The 24257-nt window shown below is 51.8% G+C and overlaps 10 protein-coding genes across 10 annotated transcripts; 6 read left to right on the forward strand and 4 right to left on the reverse strand.

Moving 5' to 3' along the window:
* Positions 1–644: 644 nt before the first annotated feature.
* Positions 645–3805, reverse strand: CC1G_11283 (hypothetical protein; the record flags this gene model as incomplete). The annotated part of the gene is made up of 15 exons (XM_001840583.1): positions 645–835; positions 912–955; positions 1227–1574; positions 1745–1829; positions 1905–2145; positions 2215–2286; positions 2348–2440; positions 2501–2524; positions 2586–2645; positions 2718–2847; positions 3165–3259; positions 3327–3358; positions 3421–3447; positions 3506–3549; positions 3642–3805. The coding sequence occupies 15 exons, from the start codon at positions 3803–3805 to the stop codon at positions 645–647; spliced, it is 1650 nt and encodes a 549-aa protein (XP_001840635.1).
* Positions 3806–4935: 1130 nt separating this feature from the next.
* Positions 4936–5459, reverse strand: CC1G_11282 (hypothetical protein; the record flags this gene model as incomplete). Its single annotated transcript, XM_001840582.1, has 2 exons — positions 4936–5267; positions 5342–5459. 2 exons carry the CDS (start codon positions 5457–5459, stop codon positions 4936–4938), a joined length of 450 nt encoding a protein of 149 aa, XP_001840634.1.
* A 910-nt stretch (positions 5460–6369) lies between these two features.
* CC1G_11281 (hypothetical protein) lies at positions 6370–8530 on the forward strand (the record flags this gene model as incomplete). The annotated part of the gene is made up of 3 exons (XM_001840581.2): positions 6370–6392; positions 6626–6764; positions 6968–8530. 3 exons carry the CDS (start codon positions 6370–6372, stop codon positions 8528–8530), a joined length of 1725 nt encoding a protein of 574 aa, XP_001840633.2.
* Positions 8531–8979: 449 nt separating this feature from the next.
* CC1G_11280 (hypothetical protein) lies at positions 8980–10883 on the forward strand. Its single transcript, XM_001840580.2, has 8 exons — positions 8980–9224; positions 9352–9362; positions 9722–9752; positions 9833–9885; positions 9965–10105; positions 10193–10281; positions 10339–10352; positions 10522–10883. The coding sequence occupies exons 1-8, from the start codon at positions 9132–9134 to the stop codon at positions 10663–10665; spliced, it is 576 nt and encodes a 191-aa protein (XP_001840632.2). The 5' UTR covers positions 8980–9131; the 3' UTR covers positions 10666–10883.
* A 306-nt stretch (positions 10884–11189) lies between these two features.
* CC1G_11279 (hypothetical protein) lies at positions 11190–13334 on the reverse strand (the record flags this gene model as incomplete). Its single annotated transcript, XM_001840579.1, has 2 exons — positions 11190–12998; positions 13056–13334. The coding sequence occupies 2 exons, from the start codon at positions 13332–13334 to the stop codon at positions 11190–11192; spliced, it is 2088 nt and encodes a 695-aa protein (XP_001840631.1).
* A 430-nt stretch (positions 13335–13764) lies between these two features.
* On the forward strand, positions 13765–15469 carry CC1G_15606 (hypothetical protein; the record flags this gene model as incomplete). Its single annotated transcript, XM_002911018.1, has 2 exons — positions 13765–13977; positions 14036–15469. The coding sequence occupies 2 exons, from the start codon at positions 13765–13767 to the stop codon at positions 15467–15469; spliced, it is 1647 nt and encodes a 548-aa protein (XP_002911064.1).
* A 317-nt stretch (positions 15470–15786) lies between these two features.
* On the forward strand, positions 15787–17558 carry CC1G_11278 (hypothetical protein; the record flags this gene model as incomplete). The annotated part of the gene is made up of 2 exons (XM_001840578.1): positions 15787–16080; positions 16152–17558. 2 exons carry the CDS (start codon positions 15787–15789, stop codon positions 17556–17558), a joined length of 1701 nt encoding a protein of 566 aa, XP_001840630.1.
* Positions 17559–18171: 613 nt separating this feature from the next.
* Positions 18172–20787, forward strand: CC1G_11277 (hypothetical protein; the record flags this gene model as incomplete). The annotated part of the gene is made up of 2 exons (XM_001840577.1): positions 18172–18991; positions 19046–20787. The coding sequence occupies 2 exons, from the start codon at positions 18172–18174 to the stop codon at positions 20785–20787; spliced, it is 2562 nt and encodes an 853-aa protein (XP_001840629.1).
* A 133-nt stretch (positions 20788–20920) lies between these two features.
* CC1G_11276 (hypothetical protein) lies at positions 20921–21593 on the forward strand (the record flags this gene model as incomplete). Its single annotated transcript, XM_001840576.1, has 2 exons — positions 20921–21063; positions 21104–21593. The coding sequence occupies 2 exons, from the start codon at positions 20921–20923 to the stop codon at positions 21591–21593; spliced, it is 633 nt and encodes a 210-aa protein (XP_001840628.1).
* Positions 21594–22113: 520 nt separating this feature from the next.
* Positions 22114–23721, reverse strand: CC1G_11275 (hypothetical protein; the record flags this gene model as incomplete). Its single annotated transcript, XM_001840575.1, has 1 exon — positions 22114–23721. One exon carries the CDS (start codon positions 23719–23721, stop codon positions 22114–22116), a length of 1608 nt encoding a protein of 535 aa, XP_001840627.1.
* Between the last annotated feature and the right edge of the window lie 536 nt (positions 23722–24257).

Consider the following 24257-nt stretch of genomic DNA (forward strand, 5'->3'; position numbering starts at 1 on the left):
ACGTGGGTTGGTTGGTTAAGTAAGGCTGAGGCGTATACCGGGGGTTGGGTGGATTAAACCTCCCTCTGGGTAGACAGATGTGTCTCAACGAAAAGTCGAAAGGTATCTTACATTTATGGATGTAGCTATATGTCGTTGTATGTATTTTGTATTTGTACTAGTAGTACCTCTCTTGCCTTTTTCTTTCTTTTGACGTCTCCTGGACAGTTGTCGGCTTTCACTGGCCACCCCGGACGGATGGATAGCATTGCACCAAGGCGGAATTTTCGAATTTCAGTCATGGACGGATGGTGGAAGGAGAGAAGAATACGCGGAATTTCGCTCTTGTCATCGCAACGAAAAACATTTTTTTTTTCTTTACGGCCCCTGTGTTGTTCTTGAAAAGTGGTATAGAGATACTTTGGCTTACATGGGTTCAGTGAAATCACTGAGAAGAACGATCTAATTATACCCTAGAATATATAATCGATCCTATCCCAAAAGTAAAAACCCCAGTCTCGAAGTTTGGAAAACATTTACTACGACCTGACACAAAAAGCGTTAACGCAGACTGTAGTCCGGGAATACTTAGACTCGACACAGACGAGGACGAACCACACAGTCGGATCTTTAAATAACACAAACGCGTCGCTCACTGCCACTGCTCAGTTGAACGTATCCCTATACCTATTCGCACTAGTAGGGCTGCCCTTTCGCGCGCTGAAGGTGTAGGTAGGATCCTCCTCGTGTCCTTTGAGGACGAACGGCTCGGGGTTGATGCGCTGGCGTGGTCCACTGCTGTACGTAGTCTTGGGAGGGGGCGCTTTGAAGGGGTGGGCTTCGGTGTTGAATACCCCTGTTAAATTCAAATAACAATGTCAGGACATGATATGTGAGAATTGGAAGGGATGGGAAGGAAGTCCTGGACGTACATTCGTCTACGCTGATGTGCGTGGGGTCGTCGAATGTGAGGTACCTATTCGTAGATGGGGGCGTTAGTTTGGTGTTTGAGGCGAGGATGAAAGGTAGTTCCGTGTGTGTTCTCGATGAAATACCGAGGTATGTCAAATCGAGAAGAGAAGGGAAGGGAAGTTTGGATGGACGGAAGGGAAGGAAAGGGGGAAGCGCCGAAGAGGGCTAAGAGAAACTTGGTACATCCCCCAAGCCAGTCCAATCCGATCGTTCTCTCACCACACAGGAACACATTTCAAGGAACCAAGCAACAAAGAAACAAAAAGACCACTCACAAATACTTCAACGTCTCCGCATACCAAAAACTCTCCGTATAATCATACCTCGGCCCAAACAACTGATTCACATCCGTAATGCCGGTATACCCACCACTCTCCACCCTCAAATACTTGTTAAACGCCTCAACAGCATGCACAGCGCGATCGAGGTACTTGGTGTCCCCCGTTGCGCGCCAGGCGTAAAAGTTGGATTCGAGGACCTCGGGGCGGAGGATGTACCCGGCGGTGCGCGGGTAGAACCCGGTGCGGTTGTAGAGGGAGAGTTGGGACTCGGTGATGGGCCCGTCGCCGTTGTAGTCGCCTTCGTCGGAGATGTAGCCGAAGGATTCTGGGCCGATGCCGGTTCTGGGAGGTGGTGGGTGTTAGAAGTGGGTTTTATGTAGGGGTGAAGGGAGGGGGAGGCCGAGAGGAGGAGGAAGAGAGTGTTGTGATCCGAGAATGGAACGAAGTTGCTCATTGACCGAAGAACTTGGAAGGGAGAGGAAGTAAAAGAAAGTAGGGAAGAAGAAACGCACTGTGTTCCGTTGTAGGTATTCCAGCACCCCTCAACGAGGTCAAGCCCATAATTCACAATCGTCTCATTATTAATGAGTCGTCCACCTATCCAAACCCACCAATGCACATCAGCCCTTCTCTCCACAATCAAGCGATGACATCAACTACTGAAGAACGCACCGTAAATCCAGTTCCCACCATGGAAACAAGCCAAATGCGATCCAATATTCCTAACCTGCCTGTTCGAATCGTAGTCCGCCAAATACGTAAAGTTGCCCACAGTCGAGCGCTTCATCAGATACTTGATGGAGGAGTCGACGGCGGTCGCCCAGACGTCGGCGAAGAGCAGGTCGTTGGTGTTGGAGAGCCGGGGGTACTTGATGAGGTATTCGTAGAAGCTGTCGCCTGCGCCGCCCCATGTCTAAGCAGTGGTAGCAGTAGTAGTAGTAAGAATGAGGTCAAAGGTGGGATAGAGGAGGAGGACACGCACGATGTATCCGCCGATCCATTCGCCCCTGTCGGGGTCTATCCAGATCGGCGCCAGGCCTGGAAGAGGAGAAGGCTGTGCAGTCGTCGCAATGAATGTCTTCTAAGCAACTAACGGGAATAAAAATATCACGCACGAGGCTTGCCATGTGTCGCTGTGCCCTGAGCGTCAGTTCCTCGTAGGTACTGTTGCCCGTGTACTTGGAGAGGGTGGACCATTCCAACAAGAGCTAACCGACCAACATCAACAGTCAGAAAGACACTTAGAATCCTAGTGAAGGAACACGAACAGTTCCTGCCTCTGCGATATTCGTCTACGATCCAGAAAATCAGTTGGAAACACGTTAGAAGACAGTTAAGCGCCCATCAACGCACCCGATCAATAAATGGCTCGTTGGTCGTAAAGTTCAAGAATCCGTGGGGGATGTTGTTATTCTATCAATAGAAGTACGCGAGTGTCCTTCAGTACTCCTTCATCACCTTCAAAGAATAAACAAAAATACGTACCCCGACCCACGCATAAGCCATCTTATCCGTCAGCTGCGTCGCCTTCTCCAAAAGGCCCGGATGCTTTCCCTCGCTCAGCTCGTAAGCGCTGAGCAAACCTCCCAAGAACCGGATCGTCGTTTCGAAGACGCTGTAAGTATCATTGGTGTCGTGTCAGTTACGGTGGCAGTCATGCGCATGCGGTGGATGGATGCCAGAATATACACCGATGTTAGGCAAAGAAATGTCAAGTCAAGGGTAAACAGTAAAAGCAGTCGGGTCGGTCGATGCGGTGTTTAACGCTTAGCCCTCTTCGGAGAACGACCCTTCGGAGAACGACCCCCTTCGGATGACTATGGTACTTTTAGGGGACCAGAAGGGTGAAACTCGATTCCAAGGACGCATTCGGAAAAACCGAGGAACGAAAAAAGTTCAAGAGTTCGAGAATGGCTTGGGGTTGTAACTCACCTAACTTTATCCGTCCTAATCTTCGATTCGCTGAAATCGATGTTCTGGGAGTATTCGACGCCTTCGAGGAAGAGATCTTCCAGGCCCATGATGTACTATAGCGTTTATGAAAATATAGAGTTAGTTGTGTATGTTGTGGGGAAGGTGAGAGGTGAGGCTGACCATGGTTGAGAGCGAGTCGACGATAGTTGCACCTAGGGGTTCAAGGAATGTGAGCAGTCGCGTCTGTAGGAGGGAGATTGTAGGGAGAGCGCACCCCATCCGTTCCTCGTGTTTCCTCCACCTGTTCAGCACGTCCATGTCAGCATCCAGCGACATAACAGGTCGAAACCGAAGCCTACCTCTCTTCAAAGGGTATACTTCATCCTCTCCCCACGCATACTTCCTACAATCACAAATGTCAGTTCCGCTCCAACAAAACGCTCACCAAAAGCAAAAGCCGTTTGGGAATTGAGAACGACCAGAGCGGGTACTCACTTGTAAGCACCGTAACTGTCCTCAAACATCTTCACGACTACATCTCGATACGGGCGGTACGCGGGTGGCACGACGAGGTCGGGTTTCTGGACTAGACCTCCTAACGCCGTATAGGCGTTTCCGAGCAGGGCGAACGGGACGATGAGGCGTCGGCCCAAGACCATGGTTGCGGTCTAATCGTTGGCGTTGAGAACTCGGTGTCCTGGTACGAGCTCGGTTCTCTGCTGCGAACGCAGAGAAAAGATAAGAGAAGATGGGATAGGGAAGGGACCTGTAGATACGACCCTCGCGGTCGGATCTGCTGTCTGTCTGTTCACTTTAATAAGAAAAAAGGAGCTTTCAGCTTCTTTATATTGCTATGAGAGCGGAGAAGCCGAGATGGGCATACCGTATAGTACATAGAAGCGACGACGTACCGTCAACGAATGCCAACTAGGGCTTCTTCTTGGCGAGTTCTTTCTAGTTCAGCATCCCGAGGGGTAATAAGTATCGACACATGCTCAACGCTCAACTTCCAAGCACACATGGCTTGCTGAATATTCTAAGCCCTGTTGGGTAGATTGCTTCTTCGCCTGGGTAATGAGTTTCTATAGAGTTCAAATTTAAATTTGATCCTTGAAGGGAGGTATGCAATAAAATTCGTGGTTCCTTCCGAAGTGGACTTCGCGTTGTGCCGGATCGCTCAGTCGATTCCTGCTGACTGGTGACCCTCTGCGTGGCTTGGAGGAAGGTTGACTTCGAGTAGCGTGACCTAGAGGATATGCTTCTTTTTTTGATGCGTGATGTGCGATAAGTCGTGATGTCTTGAGCGAACTCTGCGAACCAGTCCTTCACTGGCACAGAGTATCCTATGTTCTTATGATTAGAGTCACTGGCACGGTAAGACGTCAATTGCAGCCAAGCTCACCTCTCGACATGCACTTGAAGCAACTAGTACTAAATCCAAGGGATCCAGAGCAACTCCAGGTCTCCGAGTCTATACACAGTGTGTACAACACAAACCCTAACGGCAAGCCAAAGGTTCTCTCATATGGAGCGAAGTCTCGAAGTTCTGAACAGCATATGACACGTTAGCGGCATGTCACACCGTTGAAATCATAAATGCCACCACCCCACTGAATTACTTACTGAACATGGTATTCAAAGAACCCGAACTGTAATCGATATATTAGTTTAGAACGAGGTTTATTGTTGGAGCGTCAATACCTATACATACCTAAGTATATATAAGTATCAGGTTGGGTGCCACACCTGTCAGAGATTTCGACAGACGCCGCCTGTCTTCGCCGTCGGCTTATGTTTTCTTTTGTTGGTCGTAGTTGGGAGAGTGGGTTGTGGTCATCGTGGGGTTGGAGCCCGATGAGGGAAGAAGATCATGAAGTTTGGTAGGGCGTGATAAAGCGGAGTGGGTCTTGCTTTCCGGAAGGCTTGTCGAATAGGTCATAAGGTCAATCCAGTCCCGGTGAGCAGGGTAGCCGGCGAGGTCGAAGAACAGGCAGAATGAGCGAGAGTTCTTGAGCACACTGTAGGCGTGATCACTATATCCAGAGTTTGTAAAGTCTTTCTTCGCAGAAATCCAAGACGCTTCCAGAGGCAAGGCGACAATTCGGGCCAAGGGGATCCAACCTAAACATAGGTAAGTATTCCGTTTCACACCTGAGCGTAAAGATAGTGGAACGACCCCGGTGAATCAGAAGTACCAGAACCCTCGATGTGTCCGCTGCTCCTTCTCGCGGCGGGAGAGACACGAGTTCCAAGACCCCTCGAGGAAGAGAAAGAACCCGATTCGTGGAGCTTGGGAGAAGTCCTACTTGTCATCGTATGTTGACGAGCTGCATCGTTATCATCTCAGGTCAGCCAGCCAGAGAAGCCGCAGCTTGTAAACAGATCTCCTTCGTAAGACTGAAAAAACCCGACGTCTCCAGACGCATAGAGCCGCGCGCCCCCAAGCATTCCGGTGGTGAACTGTCCTTGGAATCAATCACTGAGACGCCAAGTCAGTAGTTGACTACACAAGGCCTTCGAGGGTTATATTCGGATTCCCGGATTTCAGCCGGTGACTTGGGACGGCAAGTCCAATGTTCTGCCCCCTTTCAAGTTGCGTGTCGACTTCAACTTGCTGGCAACAGCGTCGTCCCAACGATGCAACAACCGTCATGATAAATACTTATCGTAGGTCCCCGCTGTGCTTCTAGAAGTCCAAGCTGAGAAAGATGGCAGAGTGAGGTGCACACTGCACACCCTCAGTGAAGTTGATAGAGAGCAATTGCAAGGTCCAGGATCTAATCTATTATCTAATCTATCTCGTCACCGCCGCTCATCGCCGAGCGGACACCGAATTCCTTCGCGCCGATTGGTTCACGTTTGTGCCGAATGCAGTGATGGCAATCGTCAAACCTTATCAAACCCACTCACATGACCGCGCGATCAATCCATCAATCCCAAACTCGACGGAGATAATTCCCCTGCCCATGCCCCCCTCAATTCAGATTTCCTCGCCTTCCCTCCCGTCTCCCCTCTTTTTTCTCGTTCCTTATCTTTTCACAGTCCTCAACTCCATATACGACTAAAGAAAGGAGACTACGCGATAATTGTCTTCTTCTCTAGAAGGCAGAACTAGAACACAGCGACGACAACGACTTGAGGAAAAGGAGGGCTAGAGCTAGATTTTGTGGACAGGGCTGAAGCCAGGACGAAGACGAAAAAAATAGTTCATGGTTGCCCAGCAATGGAAGATTTATGCGCCCCTACGTATGTCTTTTTTATCCTCTCCTCCTCTCGTCCACGATCTGCAAATGCAACTCGGGTGTGCTCGTCTGAGCCGCTCGGGCTCTTCTTACCCTTTCTATCACTGCTGCGCTCGACAATATGCACTGTGCCCATCCTCTCACAAACACCCTCACTCACACCCCACCCTTGCCATCTCACATACATATACCTGGGGTACTGACCACCTTCGAATATGTATTGTTTGAAACAAATAGGTTGGAGGCGCTCGACGAATTCCTATCGAGACAAAAAGCTCTTCTTGCGCGCACGCAGTCTGATATTGAGAGACTGCGCCAGTTGAAGAAGGAGGTTGTGGAGGATCCGGAGGGGTTTGTTGGGAATGTTGGGGAACGGGTGAGTTCTACTAGTCTATTCTACTAGTCTTTTCTTTCTTTTTTGGGGGTTGGTGGATGGTGTTTTGGTGGAGGATGGAAGTCATGGGAGGCACTGTCTTTTACCGTTCATCGTCGTTCGCGTGTTCAATCCTTCGTTTCGTTTTATCTATTGTTTTGGGTTATAGATTCGGTACAAGGGTACTAATAAGTCCTCTTTTCCAGCTCAATGACCGAGCATTTCGCATAAGCGAGCAAACGGATTACGCTCTTCATTTTCCTAAACCTATCCAATGGGAAGTTTTCCAAGGCATCGGTATGTGCGCTTTGCCTATCCTCAGACATCCCAGCACTAACCAGGCATACCGCTACGGATATCACTACCTCTCTGTCGCGTGCACCGAACGACCGAACGCCGCCACAACCCCAGACCCAACGCCCCTCCGCGACCTCCACACCCAACTAACCCAAACCACCCTCCACCGCGCACGCCCGCAAAAATCCCAACGCGCTCCTCTCTCCGAGCTCCAATCCCTCGTCAAAACAGCGCGCAAAGCCATCGTCGACCCCGTATTCGAAGAATGGGGTGAAGTCTCCGAACCCGAATGCGACGCCCCCGGCGGTCCCAACTCTACCTCTGCTTCTTCCAATTTGTCGGATGCGGAAGCGATGAGGAGGCATGCAGAGGCGATGAGAAGGCAGAGGGAGCAGGAGAAGATTAGGGAGTTGAAGAAGAGGCAGATTCGTGGTGGGTATGGATATGGGTATGGTGGTGGCGGTGGGGTGAGAGGAGGCTTGTCGTTGCCTACGACGTCGATGATGGGGCTTGCTGGGCAGGGGTGGGCGGGGAAGGGCACGGAGGGTGTGTTCATTCGAAGGGATGTGGAAGATGAGAGTTTGGAGGTGGTTGATATTTCTGATGAGGGGGATCCTCCGCCGGTGGTGGGCGGGGATGCGGGAGGTGGGAAGCGGCTGTGGGCTGGGAAGGGCGCTGGGAAGGGGATGGGCAAGGGCAAACATTGTTATGCTGCCCCACCGACAGATGGCACTGCTGATGCCGCGGAGGACGATGAAGAAGGCATGGATCTTGAAGTCGACGGCGATAACGACCACCACGCCGGTTACGCCAATGGAGATGTGGACGCCTCGCCGTACCCTGTTCCTCCAGCTCCACCAGATCCTACCCCCGACAACTCTTACTACGACTACGAGCAACCCAAATCTTCGCGAACGCGAAGGTCGACGAGGTGTGCTGCTGCTGCTGCTGCTACAACCCCCAAGCAGAAGACGAAAGCGAAGAGGGGAAGGCCGCCTAAACGCAAGGTGGATGACGACGACGCGGAGTACGGTGGAGGGTACGCAGATCCAGGCGAAGGTGATGTCGACGAGGATGTCGATATGGATCTGGACATCGACGTCTATTGCGGGGGAGGAGGAGGGGGAGGGAAGACTATCTCGCCTATATCCAGCCGGACTGGATCCACCCAATCCTCCAAATCCATATCCAAATCCAAAACCCAATCCAACTCCACATCAACTTCCACTACAAACGGCCAACCCAAAAAACCCAAACGCGATAAACCCAAACCCGAGACGTACAAACAAGCCTGGAGTGTGGAGGAGCAGCATCTGCTTGAGCGGTTGCTTGAGGAGATACCGGATGGTGAGAAGTTTAGGTGGCAGAAGATTTCGAGGGCGATGGGTGGGAGGAGGACGCCCCGACAGGTTGCGAGTCGGGTGCAGAAGTATTTTGAAAAGTTGAAGAGGTTTGGGGTTGAGCCTGGTTAGGTTTTTTAAGAACTTTGTATACGTAGATGGGTCGTGTACGATGTATGAGTGCTAAAGAGAAGCGAAAGAGAGAGATGAATATTGTTTACTCGTTGTTTTCTTCCCAGTTTTCGGCGGTTGCCCAATATTCAATGCCCAGCGTCGGGAAAACTTGCCCCTGGAGAGGACCACATCTCGACAGGGGCTTGATCACCAACGATATTGATTTTTCTCATCTCCCACCTGCGGGATGTTCACATCGGAAAAACACGACAATTAATAGGTCCTGTGGGAGTGCTAGGCGTACACGAACAAGGGCCATGGTACACAAACGAGAAGGGGCCACGTATACCTAGTCGACCTTGTGACCTGAATTCCATACGGTAAATGGCGGTACGTGTCTGAGATCAAAAAGTTGTGCTGGGCCCGGTTGTCGTGGCTGGAAACTGGGTTGTTACACACCGCCATCACCACAACCTCCACCACAACCAACCGTCCTTCTGAATCTCTACGACTTTGCTCGACGGGAGACAGAGACTTTGACTTCGACTTCGATTCTTGGAACGCTAAGAAGAAGATCCCTTTTATCGTTGAAGAAAGGAAGAGAAGACCTTGATTGAAGATGTCGACGGAAATCAAGAGTATCCCGCCTGTTATTGGGCCTGATGGAAAACCCCAGCATTTCGATCCTAATACCGCTCAGAATCTCATCGAGGTGTGTAGCACTACCTACCCCCTCTTTGAAGGGTGGAGATTGCGATGACGAGCGAGCGGGATTTCTAACTGATATGACATTCCCCTGTTCGGTGTTGGGCGTTTGGTGGATGGATGGTTCTGTGTAGATTGAGAAACAGTGCGTATTTTCTTGCTTTTTGTGTGGTGTGTGTGTGAGAGAGAGAGGGAGAAGGAATGGTTGTGTTGACTGATAGATATTCTTTTGGTTTCCTTTTTTCTTTTATGGGTTTTCCTTGGTGACGACGACGACGACGACGACGCGATTGCGATGAACGCGACAACCTGTGCGAACGCTGAAACTCGGACCTACATCGATATCTAATCGACTTGGGCGATAATCTTCTCGCCGACCAAATCGACCTGACGAATCTGGGATGGAACGATACCGTAACCATACCTCATGCTGGACTGGCCGACTCTCGATTTGTGGCGCCATGTTTACCTGGCTCGCTCGCTTGGGTCGTGAACCCTGATTAGATTCGCTGTGAAAGCTGTTGAACAGGCTCAGGTATGTAGCGTTTCTTTGTTTTGGGAGCCTGGTTTTCGGAAGGTACTGACGATCCCCGGTTTTGATTTTTTGGTGTACAGACCTACTGGAACCTCCTTGAAAAAGTCCCTCCTAGGGAGTTGAGGTTGACCAAGTACGTTTTCTTTTTCTCTGTTCTGCGTCCTCCTTCTCGAATTTCCATTTCTGACTGGCACCCTGCCACCTCCCTCTAGACTGGACGATGAGATCTTCGACGATTTGATGAAGACCTTCCCCGAACTCGCCGAACCACCACACACCAAGCTCATCAAGATCGACGAGGAGTGGATGAAGAACTCGCAGGGCAAGAAGAAGTGGAGAGAGTTCTGCGAACGGTGAGCTTCCTTTCTTGCTCTGCGTTGTCTAGGCATTTTGGGTTTGAGGGCTAAGACGGGTTGCTGACGGTGTGCTGGTGGTTTCAGATACAAGGACCGAGTCAAGGATTACAACTTTGGATCCCTCATTCGTACGGATGCTGAAGACGAGTATGGAGAGAGGAACACTATCTTTGGTATGTAAACTTGTTATCCTTTTACCGCACGAGTACCGAACTCACGGAACCCCGCAGTTACACGGATACAGGTACGATTTTCCAACCCCGGCTAGCCAACGCGAATTCAACTGACCATTAACACCCTCCACACCATCTATCTGGAACCTCTCGCCGTCTATCTGCAACCTCTCACCCTCAATCTACAACCTCTCACCATCTCTCTGCACTCCCTTACCGTCTACGTTCAACCTCTTGTAGTTCTACGGATTCGAAATCGCGAGGAACCGTCTAGGACTCAACGACAAAGCGCACGAGCTTGCCAAGGAGGAAGCTGCGAAGGAGAAGGCTAGGAAGGAGAAATTGGAGAAGGAGAAGGCTAAGGAGAAGAAGGGCAAGCGCTAGTTCGGCGGCCTCCCCGCAGGTCATCGATCATCACTGAGGGCGTCTATGTACTTGGCGTGGATCGGGAGTGAACCAAGCTTGAATTGTATTGTAGGAGGGATGGTGGGAGGTGGGGAGTGAGTGCTAAGTATATTGGAATTGGAGTTGGATTGGTGGTGATGTCGTTGCCTATTCTTTGTGTAAAAATGGATGGATCGTTTCTTTTTTTTAATTTTTTCTTCTCCAAGCTTGTGTGAGGCTGATGTTTACTCTCGTCTGGAAGCCTTTTTTTGCTAGGAGATGGAGATACAAGCGTCAGACGTCGGACGTCGATGCCGTGACGTCCTTTTACACTTGCGACTTGTGCTGATTTCGCGTGACATAGCAAATCGAATGGTCCGTGACTGACCTCTGGGTCTCGTTTCTTGAACGAGATATGATATGTTCACACGTCAATGTGAATGCAACTGAAAACAGGTATGGCATACAAATTTAGGACGGGGAGACTGACGCATACTCATCCCCTACTACACACATAGGAAAACTCAGCCAGAGACTTGGTGGCAATCCCCCGTTTCTACTGAGCAATCGTCCCATTGCACCGTGACGGGCTCGTCGACCGAGTGCACGGACGTCTCTTCACACTGAAGCTCCTGGTCTCCCTCTCCAGCCTCCGTGATCGTCTCTTTGTCTGTCTGAACGGAAGCATCTTCCAATCGGGCATCACGAGCTACGAGTCCATCTGGTATCGAATGAAGGTCAGCCTCCGCATCCGTTTGAACAGAGACCTCCTTGGGAAGGCTGTGCCCTTCTCGCAATGTTACTTCATCTCTCTCCGTTTGCACAGATGCTTCTTCGACTCTTCCTCCTCCTCGAGCTTGCCGGCCTGGCTGTACTGGTGGAACTAGGACTCGTATGTCCTTTGACCGTTTCGCCTGAGCCAATGCAGTAGCAGCTCCCTTTTCCTGTGCCTCTCCGAGAGCCAAGGTAAGCTCCCGCAGGGCCTCGAAGACTTCCACCGATCCCATACCCCGTCCCGCTGCATCCCGGTAGCCTCCCAGCTTATCCAACCTTGGAAATAGTCGATGAAGGTACTTGGACATGGAGATTAGGTCGGTGATTCCGAATGTCTGGTTCCCTCCTGCGTCGCTGATTTGCAAGGATCGGAGAGGGTGGATGCGGTTAAGTTCTTCGACTTCAGCGCCGCGGCTGGCTAGAGCATTGTGGAAGTGGTTTGGAGTTGGGCGGTGTAGCTGGAGGCATATTCGGAGGTTGAGGAGGTGAGGGCAGCCTTTGGCGAGGAGGGCTAGGCATGTTAGGCTTGGTTTGGCGTCGTCGGGGTCAGAGTTGGAAGCGGGGAGGGTGAGTGAGAGGAGGTTGGGGCATCTCTCCGCGACGATCGTGAGGAAGCTCTTGGTGTTGGACGTCGTGCACATCTCGAAGTGGAGGTGCTGGAGATGGAGGGGCGGGGTGATTCCTAGGTTCGAGGATGGGGATTCCGATGCGGTGAACAACTCCTCGGATACAAAGTCGAACTTTGACGCGTCACTCTGGGTGACTCTGAAGGTGCGGAGGTCGGGATAGCCGCGCATCCCAATCTGCCGTCGGATTCGTTCCTTAAAGTGCGTTGCATCATTTTTGTGGAGTGAGGAGCCTGCGTTGAATTGGATGTGGATGTGCTGGATACGAGGGGCAACGATTCGTGCCAGGGCTTTAAGGACGGCTAGAAGTGTGCTCCCGGAAATTTCGAGCTTGGATAAGGAAGGGAAGGTATACCGTGGGTTCTTGGTGTCGAGGTTTCGTTTTCCTCCTTTGTGCTCGGAAATCCGCAACGACAAGTGGCGAAGGCTTTTCATGGAAGGAAGGGGTCTCAATACTGCAGCTTGCAGCGGCCATGCCCCAGGGAAGTCCAGCGAGAGCCGGGACAGCGCCGAGAAGAGGGTGATTTGGCGGATAAGCGAAAGTAGCAGGGCTTCTGTGCCGTTTCCTTCCAGCTCGAGCTCCTCTAATTGTGAATGCCGATGCGTGAGTACGAGGAGTAACTGTCGAAGGAAGGTGAACGACTCGGGTATAATCTTGACAACCTTTACTTTGAGCAGGTTTCTCGAGGCGGTGGCGATGAATAAGGCTGACGCGTAGTCGGTCTTCGTAGAGCATTGTACTGTCATGGCGGTGAGCGACGGGACAGGGATGCCCAGGCCTGGAAGGTATGAAGATTGATACATGGATAGCGTCTGGTATACCAGGGAGGAGATGACTTCATCTTGTGCTGTAAAAGTAATTGATTCGACGCGTTTTGCATAGAATCCAACTCTTTCCCAATGTCCTTCTGTCGCATTTACACTGGTAAGAAGCTAAGGGGAAAGGTCAGCCGCTAACTCTATGCAGATGTTCCGAGTTAGAGGACATACGTATTCACCGTCGACTTTGCAGAACCCTGGGATCAGTTTCAGCAGTGGCAAGAGATTTGGTATGTTCTTCCAGATGACATTGAGCGCCGCTTCAAGAAAACCCTTGTGGGTCAGAGCGATAGGCAGGAACTGCTGGTTGACGGAAGGTCGCTCAGGCTGATGCTGATTATCAGCCTCTCTCTGCTCGAGAGCCACGAAGTGAAAGATGATACGGAGGAGATCGTCGTTTCGCAGTACCTGGTCCCGTGGATTAGGAGTGAGGATGGCCTCGGATGACATGGTGTCGATGTGGAAAGATGGAAAGAGAAGGCCTAGGACGGTACGATCAAGGGATATGAGCACCCAGGGCCGCCAAGGCTCCTGTCATCGATAGGAGGACAAACCAAAGACACACGTGCAGGCACCTCGAGTTAAGCGCCCATTGCTTACCTAATACTTATCACCATCCATCTGGGCGCTCAAACGTTCTTGATCTCAAACCAAGTTCATCGATCAAGAAGTACGCTCAAATTTTCTCCAGTTATTCATAGAACGAGAACTGATTGCTTTTAAAGAATCTTGGGAACCATCCAAGGCGAAACGGCGAAACAATCCAATATCCGCCGCTTGTAGCACTCTCATCGCAGCATCGATAATGATCGGTTCATCATCCCACCATGGTCACCCTAGCCCAATGGAACAAGTATTTCAAAATCAAGAGCTTGTTAACATGGTTGTAAAGCTCCATGCAATCCATCTGGAAAGCCCGAAGAGCGCTTCGCCAGAGTCTTTTTGGCGCGAAAGTCGACCAACACTGCATTCGTTACTCGTAGTGTCGAAGAATTTCTGTGAAGCGACAGCCGACTATCTCTGGAGAGAGCTAGACGGATTAACACCGCTTTTGAGGTTGATCCCACAGCTCATCTATACAGATGGACTCTATGTATGTGGTTTATGTTCGACCCGTTCGGCTGACGTCGACTGATAATTTATGATAATAGTTTATGGATAAGGCCCTGTCCACAGACGACCTCAGGCGATGGAGCTTTTACTCCCGCCGTGTCAAGTCCATTAGGTTACTCGGCAAAGAGCCCCAAGGACTGTCCCAGGTGTTTACCATGCTCTCGGCATACGACGTGCTAAACCCTGGCACACTCTTCCCGGCCCTCCGCGAGATCCACTGCCGCAACAAACTCAGCAGTGAGGACCTCGCGTGTTACTCCCTAGTTGCTTCGCCAAGCATCGAAGTACTAACCTTTGTGGATGACGGGTATAACCTTCCAGCCGCTCCAGTCACGTCATGCCTTCAGCAAGCCGCTATCCGATCGCCTCGACTTCAAAATTTGGTCGTGCGCGCCTCCCAAAACTCAAAGCTAACCCTCTTCCAATTTCCTTGGGAAACCATATCCCAATTCCCCCACCTTCAATCTCTGACGCTAGAGCTCACGTTTCACAACCGCCATCTCGACCAACTATATAAGTTCGATACTTTAAAGGAGTATTCCCTCTCCCTTTTCCGCCAGAAAGCAAACACGAAGCGATTTTCTGTGTCTGTCTCCGGAACGCCCAGTGTCAATCGCAATATCCGCTTGTTCGGAGATGGCGAATCGACGAGCGTCTTGCGGTGGCTCACAGGAAATGATATCTCCAGTGTAACCGGCATGACGCTCGTAATTTCGCCCCCACATGCAGAGACAATGGCCGGACCACAGTGGGATAAGGTCGTCGATTGCCTGGCGGTCGTTGGATCCAACCTCAAGGCCCTGCGTATCGAACGCCCCCGCAACAACACACCCGCAATTACCTTCCCAATCCAGCTTCTCGGCAAGGTTATGGCGCTCGACGGGCTGACCCACCTCCGCATTGTTATCGACTGTCAGCACAACGGTATTTCCCAACCTGACGATTTGTTCCATCATCTTCTCCTGTCGGCAAAGCACAAGCGTAGCCCGCTCACCCACCTCGCCTTGTTTCATTCCTCAGGCTTGGGGATGGGGACCCCGCTGAGCTTTCATGCTCTCGATCACGTCGCGAAAGACGGAGGATCACTTGTGGTGTTGGAGATCTCCATTGATTCCTCGCGCGGATACGACTCTTTCCCTTCTTCCCCCTCGTATGAGCGTCGCGTTGGGGGAACGGACCCAAGCCCGCATAGACTTAGGTCCCTTCGTATTAGGGATATTCGTGAAAGTGATTTTCAACCCGGGGAGTATCGAAGAGTGGCTCTCTTTCTCGACCACACATTCCCATCCACAGAAATTCGGGCGGAAGGGACCAGTTCGATCTATGGTGGACAGGTCACCAAGGGATGGAAGCATATCCTCGAGCTGATGGAGGACTATCGGCAGTTCAGAAGATACATCTCAGACTTAGATTGCGGGGTTGAGAATGGCAAGGGAAGTAGTAATACGGCGGCAAAGTCAGTAGAAGCCTGAATACATAGAGGCCCGTATGTCCTCATGAACACGCCAGGATGGCGGCAATGTGACCTGAATTCTCGTGACAGTCTTCGAAAGAAGCCAAGAGAAGCCCTTGTTCTGCTGCGGAGAACTGCGGATGTAGATTCCATGGGATTCACGATGTCCACGAGGCCCGCAGTAAAGCTGCGGAATTAAGCGCCCGATTATCTAATCAAGCCTATATCAACGGCGCTCTGGGCGCTAAGTGGATAGCACGGCTGTTCATTGCATACAGCTTTAACCAGATACTCGTACCTTCACGCTTTATCAGTTATCGCACAGAGGGTGTCACAATGGCGTCAAATTCCTTATCTGTCGCTGCTAATGTCCACACGCCATCGGTTGCGACAAGCCCCATGGTCCAGGTTTCGGCCAACCTTGACTTGGTCAAGCTTATCATGTCCAACTACAATGACGATCTGAAGAAAACGTTCTTACTCAGATTTCGGCAAGCTCGACTACGCTCTTTCCTCCACATTTCGAAGAACTTTTTCGAGGCGGTCGCAGATGAGATGTGGGGACAGCTAGAGGGTATCTTTCCTTTGCTACGATTGCTCCCGCAGTTCAAGAACAGTGGAGGAATCTATGTGAGTACTTCAGCAGTGACCGTCACTTCTCTAATTAGATTCAACTAATTCCCGGTTCCTGTCTGTTACAGATGGTGGATAGGGTGCTATCGTTGGATGACTTCTCTCGATGGAACTTCTACGCTCGTCGTGTGAGGAAGATCACCCTCGCCATTAGTCTGGGTGGAAACCTCGGCATGGGAGGGCACTATCTCTCCCAACCCTATATGATGCTTGCGTCATTTCAAGCCCGACATCCCGACGCACAGCTCTTCCCGGGGTTGACGGAAATCCACTGCAACGGAAAGCAGGGAAGCGACCAGATGGCCTGCTTCGCGCTTCTCCTGACGCCGTCCATTCGAACACTTCGTTTTACCGAGGATGGTTGCTCAAATCATTTCCGCCTTCCTCTCGACCAAGTTTCATCCTTCCTTGAGCAAGCAGCCATCATTTCCCCACACCTTCGCAAGATCGTTGTATACGCCCCATCTAACTGCAAGTTGACGCTGTTCAGGTTCCCTTGGAGCGCTATCGCGCGGTTTCGTCGGGTCGAGACCGTCCACTTGCAGTTGGCCTATCACACATTCCACCTCCCCTACATCCACCAGTTCTCCTCGAGGAAGGACGTCACCATCTCCCTTTTCCGGCAGCACAACAAGAGCAGGTCCGAGCGCTTCTCCCTCTCTTCCCACAACGATGAGACGGGTAGGCACCTGACCTTGCTTGGGAACGACGCGAGAATAACCATCGAGAAAATATTGGCAGGCAACATTTTGTCTGGAGTGACCGAGCTAACGCTGCTGACGAGGTCCAGCCACGCAGGCCCTGTACATGGCCCCGTTTGGGGAGTGGTGCTGGGCCATGTTGCCGACACTGGCGGACACTTGAAGAGAATCTGCATCAAGTCTCCGTCGCTGCGGTGGGATTTCGATATCCCGATCGAAAGACTTGAGGAGCTGGTAACCCTCGAGAATTTGACTGAACTTGAGCTCGATGCCCCTATCTTTGCCCATATTCCTCCAGGGACGACATACGACGACGTCTTCCATCGCCTTCTCATATTGACACAGAGCAAGAACACCCCTCTCACCCAGCTCGTCTTACCTATGTTCCCTGGCCTTAGTCTGAAGGCTCTGGAGCACGTTGCGAGGGACGCGCCATCCTTGACCGTCTTCGGAACGGCTCTCAACTCAGAGCACCCATTCAATGACTTTCCATCCGTCCCTTCGACGCCCAATCCAGACGGAAACCGTCACCAGCTCCTCGAGCTTCGCCTCACGGACCATCGCGAGTCCGAATTTCGAGTGGAACATTTCCGAAAGGTGGCGCTTCTGCTGGATGGTCTATTTCCGGAGACAAAGGTGGTCACTGTGAGCCTGGTGGACAGGAAGTCGCCTGGCGCTGGCGTTGTTGCGAACATCAGGAGAGGATGGGATCAGATAATCCAGATGAAAGAGGACTACCGACACATTAGGTGCTCAACTCTGAATCGTCGCTGACAGAGATTCAAAGAAAGTCGAAGATGTAAATATTACCAGCCTATTTGCTATCTATTACGCGAAATATGATCCTCGCTTTAGTCATATGTACTTTACTGCTGAGTATACAGTATTGTGGTGACACTCTTTCTATCCGAACATTGTTATGAGATTGAAAGGGCTTGTCCAGGGGATAGGGGTGGCCCCTATTTGTCTATTTGTCAGCAGAGTCGCCAGCGAGCCCACCGCGTTGCCCTTTGACTACGACCAAACTCAATATTGAAAGCCAACCACGATTTTTAACGGAAAGACCGGCTTTCGAAAGCTGGACCCATGATGAACTTGACTATCGTCCTCCGATTGCTGATGTACGGCAACGAGTTTATGCTTTCTATTTGTTTCACTGACAAATATTTCTGTCGCCAGCAAATCTTACCACTAAATTCGTCGAAACAGTGGCAGAGCGATGAGTAGAGAAGCTGGGACTTGCAGCAACCGGCCCTGCATGCGTATAGCGGCGCTCATCAGATCCTGAAACCCTGGTTCGCCATGTCTCGGATGAATTCCACCTTGCTGAGACTCGGATATGCAAGTCGATGTCTACACTCGGCCATTAACCTTTATCATGACGGCTATGGCAGCAAATGGAGACCTAGAGCAACCTGCTCTGACTACATGCAATTTAGCAATCGACAATCTCGGAGGGAACGCCAGTGGCAGTCTACTCGCCCTCCCCACGGAACTGCTGTTTGCAATTCTCCGCCAACTCGACTTTACCTCACTCTGCTCCGTCGAGCAGACATGCTGGCTGCTAAACTCCATTGCCTCAAGCATCTTCCTGGGGAGGATTGGAATGCGAAGGAAGGTGGTCGATGGAAGGGTATTCGATAACATCTCCGGGGGTAGGGAGCGGAAAGGGGGCGGGAAGTCGGAGACAAGGGGTTCTAGTTCAAAGTCAGCAGCTCAAATCTTCACACCGAAGGAAACACTCCCCATTCTCCGCACGGCTTTCTCAATCACCAACCTGAATTCCATCAGGTTTAGGTTTTCGTACACCTCTCTCCCCTATCACATCGAAGAGGTGAAGGACTTGACCGCACTCGTTCGACGGCAAACCTGTGCACGCGTACTTGACAGCCTCGAGCTCGACTTCGGGGAGCTTGACCGTTGGTTCATGGGACGCGCGCCGGAGCCCGACGATCAGCGATGGAAAGAGGAGTGGGTGTGGGCTTTCACTCACTTTCTCACTGTCATCGGTAGTCTGGAATCGGAGGAGCACCCAGGGTCGAGATGTCGAAGCTTCAAAATTGTTGGTGGGGAGGAGCTGGTACGGTACTTCGAAGAATTCGAAAAGTTGCAGAAGGGATGGGAGGAGGAAGCCGAGCTGGCGGGCGTGGTGATTCAAAACGTGGCTCCGACTTCGAGGAAACTATCCATACGACGCCAGGAACTCAGTGCGTTACCATTGTCTGATTAAACGGTAGACCCTGAGCTGAATTCATTACCAGACCACCTTCCTAAAGCTGTCAATCCGGCTCATATCTTCGATGCAGCGCATGATGTTTCACCTACCTTTGACGAACCAACCTCTCATCAGACCCGCGACAAGAGGCCTAAACCGCGTCGAAGTTCAATTCACAAGTTGGGAAAATGGGTTCGCTCGCACCTTCACGCCAATTCGGGTCAGCAACCTCGAGGAACCAATTCAACAGTCTCTCCCCGTGAAGATCCCCCTCTGACCTCGCTTGCCGGGCTCGAAGAGCGACATGTCTCCAGGCAGTTAAACCACCCTGAACCCCATAGGCCGCACCCCAGCGGCGAAGTATCTCCAGCTCTTGACCACTATCCTCACTCCCAGGCCAGCAACATGCAGCGCATCGACCTTCACTCTGACTTGATGTTCTTCCCCGCGATCCTCCCCTATACCATCACCCTCCTCCAATCCTCTGACCGGTTAGATAGCCTGGAAGTCCAGGTGGCTAGACCGCCCAAGCACCCTGACTTTTGGCTCTCGTTCCTCTCCTCGTGCTCGTTTCCTAATTTGAGGGCTTTCAGCGTCACGTCATCGTTCAAGGTTCAGCCAGATTCTTCGCCCAAAGGAACTTGTCGCGGTTTTATGCAGTCCCGGGAACCTCAGCCGGATCCCCACGCGAGCACGCCAGGGATCCCCCCGCAAGCACTCACTCCTTTCCTTATCCGCCATCCCTCCATTGAAACCTTGAGAGTGGATGGCCCTCTCAACCCTCTGGCCTCGAAATTTGCTTCCCCTGAACGTGGCCAATCCGACCTTCCAATTCTTCCCAACCTTCGCTCGATCACTGCGCATCCGCTCTACGTGTCATGGGTTGTGAATCCTCAACGCGTTCAAGCTCTCGGGAACGGCGGCACGATGAGCGATCCCTTGAAGGAGATCACGATCCTCACTCAAGACTACCAGAACCTTTCAGTGGGGCATTGGATGATGGACGACGTATTCCGGTGCTTGGGAGGGCACCTCAGGGAGAAGAGGAGGACGGAAGAGAGTCATGGGACAGGCGCCAGGTCAAGCGATGGAATATCATTGGGGATCAAGTTCACGACATACAACGGGCTGGATTCGTGGATCAGGAGCCACGTATCTGTCGGGATGGAGAACGGCTTTGTTGGGAAGTTGAATGACGGTGTTACCGATGCCCAAATTACGGTCATGGCCCCAACGCCCTCTCGTTCCCATCCAAGGACGTCCAAACCTCGGCCAGTGGTATCGCCATCATCCACCTCGCTCAGCAAGGAAGGCCAGTACACTGCGCTGAGGTTGCCTCCGCCTCCAGCCCCCCGCTCGTCTAGGCGAATTAGAAGTAAAGTTCCTCCATCCAACCCAAACCCATTCGTAGCAAGCGACGAAACGCACCACATTACATCCAACGCCCTCGAAACCAACCACCAACTCACCGCCGTCACCTCCCTCAAGATTCAGTCGTTTTTTTGCCCCTCGCTGCCCTTTCAAGACGACAGATTCAATCTCCTGGTCGACTTCATGGGTCTCTTTGGGGTCGGTTTGAAGAGCGTCGAGATTGGTGGGTTGGACTTGGATGGGCGATCGAAGGGAGAGCGTAGTGGTCATCCCAGCCGTTATTACGCGACAGGGGAAGAGGCAGAGGGCCGGGTTGGTGAAGAGCTGAACTTGGAGAAAGTGGTTGTAGAGAGAGTCAGACGTGCTTGCCGGGGAGTGGAGAGGATTGTTGTTAACGGGAAAGCGCTGGAGTTCTAACAGGCACTGTCCCTGCTTCCTGAAACGACCCTGACTCTTCGCGTTCATGCTTTTCACCACGTGTACACCACAGAATTCAATCAAACTGCGAGATTGCGTGCGTCATTGACACTTCTCGCTCCAGGAGTCCACAATGTTCCAAAAATACTCGACCAACAGGCACGAGGCAACGCTCGTGACTGTGGGTCGGGCGCTAAATTGGGTACCTATAAGAGATGTTCGAAGCTACGGAGGATCGATAAGAAAGTCAGGGTTGACTGGCCCCACGATCTCCTCGTAGGTGCAGTCCATTCTGAGCGTCTCGACTATGGTTCAGCTCTATTCGACTCGACGAGGAGCTTGCGATGTGGAAAGTGAATACTGCCACCGCACATGTTCCCATCGATGCTAAAGGGAATGAGTCTCTTGCAATCCAGTCACCGGCCCTCGTCAATCCACCGTGTCAGGGTCGAAACTCGAAGTATGACTCTGACCCCCCGTCGCCCTCGTACCGGCGCCCATTCTTTCAACCCAGCCACCCTCCAAACGGCGATGGTCATGACTTCGACACCTTCGTTCACATCAGGGCTTTCGGACTCCGCACCATCCCTCAGGGCCTCAGTAACAAGGGAGGTATCGTCTTCAAGGACATATCGGCAAGCCCAGACCAGGACATTCGCGGTGATTCGAGCAGCACCAAATGTCCCGCTCCCATCGATGATATCCGAGGAAAGAAAGCCCACTCGTTCTGTGACCAAACCGATCCCCCTAGTTCAATGCCAGAAGTTGAGGATGTAGCAAATACCTTAACTACTCTACAGTTTTAGTCGGTTGACCAGTACTTCGGCCAGTAACCACATACTAAGATCTCCTTGTCTCCAATATTATCATTGCCCATAACTACGGTATATATTCGTGCTCGCTCTGCGAATGGGGACATGACGAATTAATGTCAATGAGCGCTTAATGTAACGAGGCTACCTCACGGCCTTGATTGTTGACGTCGTCTATGGTGTCGTTGCTGACTCTCCCTCTCACACTCTCTCGAATTCATTCTCAAACTACCTTGAACGATGATCCAACTCCATCCAGCAAGCCAGGACATTCACGAGGCTTTGTCTCCTCTACCATCGGAATCCAAGCTGATTCAGAGAACGACTATGTAGGCGCATCTACAACCCGTACCAATCCTTAGTCAATAACTTAGCCATTATCCCGATTCCCATAACAATTGGAGTTCCCTACACAGCTGGTAGATAGGGGGAGGCTGGGGCAGCTGCAGTACAGCGACTCGACTAGGTAGAAATATAATCAAGGCACGTTCCAGAATCATACTACTTAGCAGTGCTACCCCCATAGACTGAAAATGCGGCCTGGACGTTCGACATGATGTTCCGGACGAGGACCCAGCGTCACCTCAATCCTCACGTTCACAGAACGCAACTGGTCAAGCCGTTCTTTCCAGAGCTCGCGATACCCGCACCCCAAATGACCGCATACCGAACACATCTCAGCAGGCTGGAGAAACCGCTCCCACAGCTCCAATGGGATCCAGATGACGAGATCCCTCCCCCGAAAGGCCTCCCTCGCCCTCCCAGGGCGCTTCTTCACAAACACCTTCACCAGATGCTTCAGGATGTACGACCACTGACACCCTGAGACGGATTCATAGAGGGACCAGTAGTCATAGACGATGTCGAGCTGCCGTCCTGCAAATCCGCGAGCCGCCATGCGACGGGTGATCAAGGGCAGGAAGTCTACGTATCCGACCAGGAGCACGCGGACCCATGGAGGTAGATGGGATACGAGCAAGGCCGTGCGCTCCGGAGTCAGATCACCAGCACGGCGCAAATCAACGTGGCGCAATTTGGTGAGATTGGAGAGGGAGTAGGGACTCCTGGGGTTAAACGACGCCAAGCGGGGATACCACCTCTGCTGCAGGAATAATTCCTCCAGATGTGGCATGTAGTTCAACTCCCACTCTCGGGTTGTAAGGGTCAGGCGCTTGATGCCAACTGGAGTATCCGCGTCTTCATCACTTGTGCTGTCGGAATCCATATTGCCGAGTCCAATGACCGCTTCCTTCAAGGATGGTTGGGCTTGCAAAAAGCGTCGGGCATAGTCTTTCGGCACACGTCCTCCCAGACTGAGAAACGTGAGGCAGGGGAACTGGGGTACTTCTGGGGGTGGCTTAGACCTGCGCCATTCAATGGACAGTTGCTTCAGCTGGGAAAAGCGTTGAAGGAAGGAGGGAAATTGTAGGTAGACTGGATGGTCGGCATTTAACTTCCCGTGTTGTCCCACCCAAATGACTTCAAGGGTCTCCAACGCAGAGGAATCGTAGCTGTCGGGGAACGCGGCCTCGAGGATCTCCGGGGATGTTCCTCGGAGACCTAACTGCTTCCACCTCTTGCTCCGGAGGAAGGCGGCCAATTCCCCCCAGTCTTCGGTATGCAAATATTGTTCGGGTAAATCAATCTTGAGGCCCAGGCTCTGATCTCCAGCATGGGAGAACCAACGTTGCAATATACGCATTGTAGATGTGCATGAATCCTCCAGCCAGACGCTCAGGTAAAGTGTTCTCCACAACTCGGGAGAAGAGTCGACGACGGCCTTCCACTTCTTGCATACTAAACGCAGCCGAATCCATTCACGTGTCGGAAACCAGGGGAACGGGTCGAGGGTGAAAAACAAGATTCTGGCTATGAGTTCGTGTGGAAGCCATCGCACAGGAGACGTCAACTGTCGGTATGGTTGAACCCGTGCTTCTGCAGCCAATACATCGTCCTGTGCCCTTGCGAGTGCTTCTTTCAGCTCTTCGACACGTTTTCTAGCCATGTGGAGATCTCCCTCCAGCTTTTTGAGATGGGCTTTGGCGGAAAGGTGCAGGTGCATAGGCGGCACGTCGTTGGATATGGCATACGGGGCTAAAGACGTGTCGTGGAGTTCTGGCATCATGATAAATTCGATATCTGGTTGGTTACTGGTTAGAGATGGACAAAGGACTCTCTCTACAGATGACTTACATACATAAATTGAAGTGGTGCCCCAATCCAGAAGTCCTGGTGTAGTAACTCGTATCGATGTGGTGGATGCGGTGAGAGGAACAACGTGTGTGCTGGCAGCTAGGCTGCCTGACAGGGGTTACTCGGAGCTTGTAAACAGTGATCCGCCTGATGCAAGCATCGGCGAGCCCTTCACAGAGGTCAAATTCCGCCGTGTTGAAGTCAGATTGAAGTGCTTCGTTTTATGGATTATTCGCAGGGTAGACGTCAATCTTTCGACCCAGCCACCCTCCAAACGGCGACGGTCACGGCTTGGACTGGGGACACCTTCGAAGTTCGAAGTTCGTTCGCATCACGGCTTTCGGACTCCGCACCATCCCTCGAGCTCTGGGTATCATCTCCAAGGACAGATCGACGAACCCAGACCAGGACATTCGCGGTGGTTCGAATCTCGAGTGTAGTGGGAGGAGCTCACGAGTACGACGA

This window comes from Coprinopsis cinerea, assembly GCF_000182895.1.
Source record: "Coprinopsis cinerea okayama7#130 chromosome 6 map unlocalized cont3.6, whole genome shotgun sequence".
In the NCBI taxonomy this organism is placed as follows: Eukaryota; Fungi; Basidiomycota; class Agaricomycetes; order Agaricales; family Psathyrellaceae; genus Coprinopsis; species Coprinopsis cinerea.

What these genes read in the sequence shown, in the direction of transcription:
- CC1G_11280 (XM_001840580.2), top strand. Translation starts at nt 9,132, where the DNA reads ATGTCGACGGAAATCAAGAGTATCCCGCCTGTTATTGGGCCTGATGGA. An exon ending in AAGCTGTTGAACAGGCTCAG is followed by an intron (nt 9,753 to 9,832) that starts GTATGTAGCGTT and finishes TTTGGTGTACAG; the next exon opens with ACCTACTGGAACCTCCTTGA. An exon ending in TGGAGAGAGTTCTGCGAACG is followed by an intron (nt 10,106 to 10,192) that starts GTGAGCTTCCTT and finishes TGGTGGTTTCAG; the next exon opens with ATACAAGGACCGAGTCAAGG.